We start from the raw sequence: 3,974 nt of genomic DNA, 5'->3' as shown, positions 1-3,974 counted from the left end.
AAAAAAAATAAAAATAAAATATAATAAAAATAATAAAACTGTATCTAGTGTGAAATTAGTAATATAAGTGCTTTAATTACTATTTTATACCCCCTCCAAAATTAAACATTCAAGTCAAGATATGGGAGGAACTCTTAAGGAAAGCAAAAGTTAAAAAAATAAAAACAACAACAAAAATAAACTGGAAACAGCTCTATGGGAAGTCCAATAAGACAGCAAAACTGTAGAAAACTACTTTAGAGAAATAAAATATACGGGAATTAAACTGGAAATGAGGAAAGCAATATAAGAATGACTAGGGAGATTGTTTAAATTATAAAAGACTACTGTATACGATTGTATATTAATTAAAATTTCAATAAAAGAAGAGATTTTTATTAAAAGGGAGATTATTTTTAAATGACTCAAAAAGAAGTGGAAAACCTAAACAGACCAATAAGGAAAGAAGAAAAATCTAGACGTTATAAAACAATTATGTTCTAAAGGGCTGCGAGGCTGGGTGGGTGGTGAGCTCTCCCACGTTCCCAAACGATTCATAATCTCTGTGTCACATAAATGGGGTGGGAACACTGAAGAAATGAAGAGATGCTGGATCGAGGTCACGACGTGTCACAACCCCGCTACAGAATTCTTGCAGAGAACCCACAGGGGGAAAGGGCCGCCCAGACGGGGGGAGGAGCCCCATCCAGACGACTCCGAAGAGCCCAGGACCCCAGGGTCTCCCAAGGGAGCTGCGAAACGAGAACCCGCAGATAGGCGTGGGGAGCCCCGAGGGCACCCCCACCAATGCCGGGACGAGGTCATCAAAATCAAACAAAATGAGCCATTTCTCAATTTTTTTGTTTTTTTTAAAATAAGGACTGGAAAGACCCTTCCCCAGCAGCGAGCCTGCGTGTCCCCAGCCCGGGCAGACAGAGTTGTCACTGCCCACGCTGCCGGAGGCAGGGTTCTGAGAACCTGAGGGACGGAGACGCGGCAGAGACAGCGGCTCGTCTGACACGACCGTCTCTGAGCTGTGTCGCTGCAGACACGGAAAACGGGAATGGACCGGGAAACCGTGGCATAAACTCGGCGCGCGAAGCGGCTGGACGTCGACAATCAACCGCTTCGCAAAATACATCGAGTCTGATGGCTCCCAAACTACAGCAGAAGAGGACGTCGCTAGTCGTAGGAAACAGACGGGGGCCCCAGGAGCAGACCGAGCGCTCAGGGAAGCTTTGGTGGCAGCCGGAGGAGGACACGGGCGACGCGGCAGCGCTCACCACAGGGACTGCCACACGCCCCGCGCACGCGGCGGGAAGTCCAGAGGAAGCACCGCCACCTCCAGCCGGCCCCCCAGCGCTGGGGTGCGCCCCAATGAGCCGTCTCTGGGTCGCCGGGCGTTTGCCTCACGGCAGAAGGAACCGTCCTTCAGACGGGTGGGAAGCACCCACCGAACTGTAGGTCATCTGTGGCTCTGCGCTTCAGGTGCGTGCAGACGCACGCGCGACCAAGGGGGCACCGCGCCTGGAGGAGGCCCACGCTGGAGCAGAGTCCTCGACGGCTGCCGAAGTCCACCCAGCACTGAGCGGCGAGCAGCCGCTGGGAACCCCGAGAACTGAGACCCAGCCCCTTTGGAGACGAGTCACCGCCGGAAAAGCCGTGTGCAGGAGCAGCTGGCGAGGGCGAGGCATCTCCGGCCCCGTGGAGCAGGCGTGGCTGTCCCTGCCACCCAGTGCCCTGACAGTGCGGGAGCCCCCATCCTCTGCTGCCCTCCGCTGGCCGTGCGGGGCCAGAGCCTCCTGGAGACATCTGTCCGCTGTCTCCTTTCAAGCGCACGTGGCCTTTGATCCGTGATTTCCGGGCAGCACCCAGTGCAGGTCCAGGGGCCCAGGTGACACCGACAGTGGCCACAGAGTCGTGAGGTTGGGCTGGGGGAGCGTGACCCCTCACGGGGCCACCTGGTCTCCAGAGTTGGGCACCAGAGACCAACGAGGACGCCGCGAGACGCATGGTCGCAGTAAGATTGAGCAAAAGCCGACAGGCGCCCGGGGTACCCGCGAAGACCCAGCAACACCCAGAGAGCGGCCGAGCCAGCGTGGTAGGGGCCTCACAGCGGCCAGCAGTGCGGCACGTGCCACGCGAGGCTGGGGCATCCTGGTCTGGCAGCGGAGGCCGGGGACTGCGGGATTGCCAGCAGGCCTGAAAGTCCCTCTGTGACAAACTGCAGCTGGTCCTCCAGGTGCGAGTCCCCGGGGCTGGGCCACACCAGCAGAAGCTGAGGGTTGGGCCAGCCAGACCCAGCAGCCCAGCGTGGAGGGGCGCACTCTGAGCTGGGGTGCCAAGGTCTCTGCGGGAGCTCGGTGGCCTCAGCTGGCCAGTGGCTGGGGCTTCTCCTAAGGCTGGTGTCCAGCAAGACCTGGGCTTGCCCACAGGAGACTCAGCTGTGACATAGGTGCTGACAGGAATAGCTGGCCTGAGCGAGGGTCAGCTCACAGCCAAAGCCCACCTTCTGCCCACAGGTTGTCATACCTGGAACACGGCACCAAGTCCAGCCCTTCGCAGTGAGCATCTGGTGACATGCGTGTGCCGTGGCCACTGGTGGGAGCCGAGGACACAGGGCTGCAGCTGGCCCGACCCAAAGCCCAGCTTTTCTCCAGCTGCCCCTCCCGGCGCCTTGCTCCTCCCCCGGGAACCCCACGCTTGTCCCGGCTCCAACGTCAAGGTCCCCTGGAGGCTCAGAGTGTCCAGATGCCATCGAGGACCGTCACCTGACGGCTCTGAGGCCCTGGGCTCCAAGCGACCACCGTGGCTAGGAGGCCTTGCCTCCCACAAGGCTGCGCTTGCTTGGGGGTGGTGGCAGGTGTTCCGGTGAACTCCGCAGCCGACGCAGAGCCCAGGGGCCCACCCCGGCGTGTCCCGTGGGGGCGGTGGCAGCAGTTTCGTTAACGGCCTTGGTGGTGACACCATGTTCCCCAGCGCGGCTGAACGGCTCACCATGACAGCAGGTCCACAGGCGCCAAGTCGTCCTCTGCGCGCCCTGTCCAGGCGGCCTCAGAGCATCCCCTCCGAGGGCTTATCACAGGGCTCGTGCGCTGTCCATGTCCAGATGGCCTGTGCCCCCCGCCTCTGCCCCCGACAGGCCACACCCACGCTCCGCAGGGTGAGGCCCTTTCACAAGAATGTTCCGGCAGAGGTGACGGCCCCCGCGGTGACTGGTCAGAGCCTGCTACCCTGCGTGTCGCTAAAGGCGGCCGGGGTGTGGCTCCACACTCCCTCCCAGGGCCCCCCACAGCGCCGTGCAGGGCTCCTGGGGGCCGCCTCGCCCTCGGCCCCACGCCCCGGCGTGTGAGCAGATGGCGGCAGGCACCCGAGGCCGGCACAGAGGGACGGCGAGAGGAGCTCAGTGCCAGCACCGGGGCCACCCAGGGACCACGGTGGCAGCGCCGGGGTGCACGTTGCCGACGGATACGCCCTCCGGCTTGGGTGCCAGGCCGGCCGGCCATCTTCCGGGGGGGGGAAGCCAGGCTCAGCGAGGAGGGGCCTTGGCCGAGGACAGGGCAGGGCGCCCGCGCCTCACCTGCAGCGCCCGGGGAGCAGTCCTCGGGGTAGGCGGGCGCCCTGGGCAGCAGGGGCTCACGGGCCCCGCGGCCGCGCTCCGGGCAGCTCTCGCTCAGCAGGCGCTTCAGCATCTGGTTCTCCTTGAGCAGCCGCACCTGCCGCTTCAGGTCGGCGTTCTCGCTCACCAGCCTGCTCATCAGCTCGCCGCCCTCGGCCATGGCACCCGCTCGCCTGCGGGCTCGCAGCCCGTGGAGGTGGAAGTCCGGCCGGAGCCCCGCGCCGCCCACCTTCCGCGGCCTTGTGATGTCGCCTTAAAGAGGCGGCGCCCTGCACCTGCCCAGCCGCGGACCCACGCCCAGTGTGACCGCCACAAAGGCGGGGGACGGCCACGTCCAGCCGGGCCAGCGATGCCTGCAGGAGGGCAGCCCCACCGG

General features: G+C 62.1%; 1 protein-coding gene across 1 annotated transcript in view; it reads right to left on the bottom strand.

Annotated features, from left to right (window-relative positions):
• Window positions 1-3,568, bottom strand: part of SPATC1L (spermatogenesis and centriole associated 1 like) — a 13,087-nt gene extending 9,519 nt beyond the window's left edge. The window contains exon 1 of the mRNA XM_023525823.1: window positions 2,977-3,568. Within this exon, the coding sequence (XP_023381591.1) occupies window positions 2,977-2,979 (3 nt within the window). The 5' untranslated portion in view covers window positions 2,980-3,568. The remainder of the gene's footprint in view (window positions 1-2,976) is intronic.
• Between the last annotated feature and the right edge of the window lie 406 nt (window positions 3,569-3,974).

Source organism: Pteropus vampyrus, unplaced genomic scaffold, assembly GCF_000151845.1.
Source record: "Pteropus vampyrus isolate Shadow unplaced genomic scaffold, Pvam_2.0 Scaffold632, whole genome shotgun sequence".
Taxonomy (NCBI): Eukaryota; Metazoa; Chordata; class Mammalia; order Chiroptera; family Pteropodidae; genus Pteropus; species Pteropus vampyrus.
Note: the sequence above shows the minus strand (reverse complement) of the source record. Positions and strands in the feature narration are given on the sequence as shown.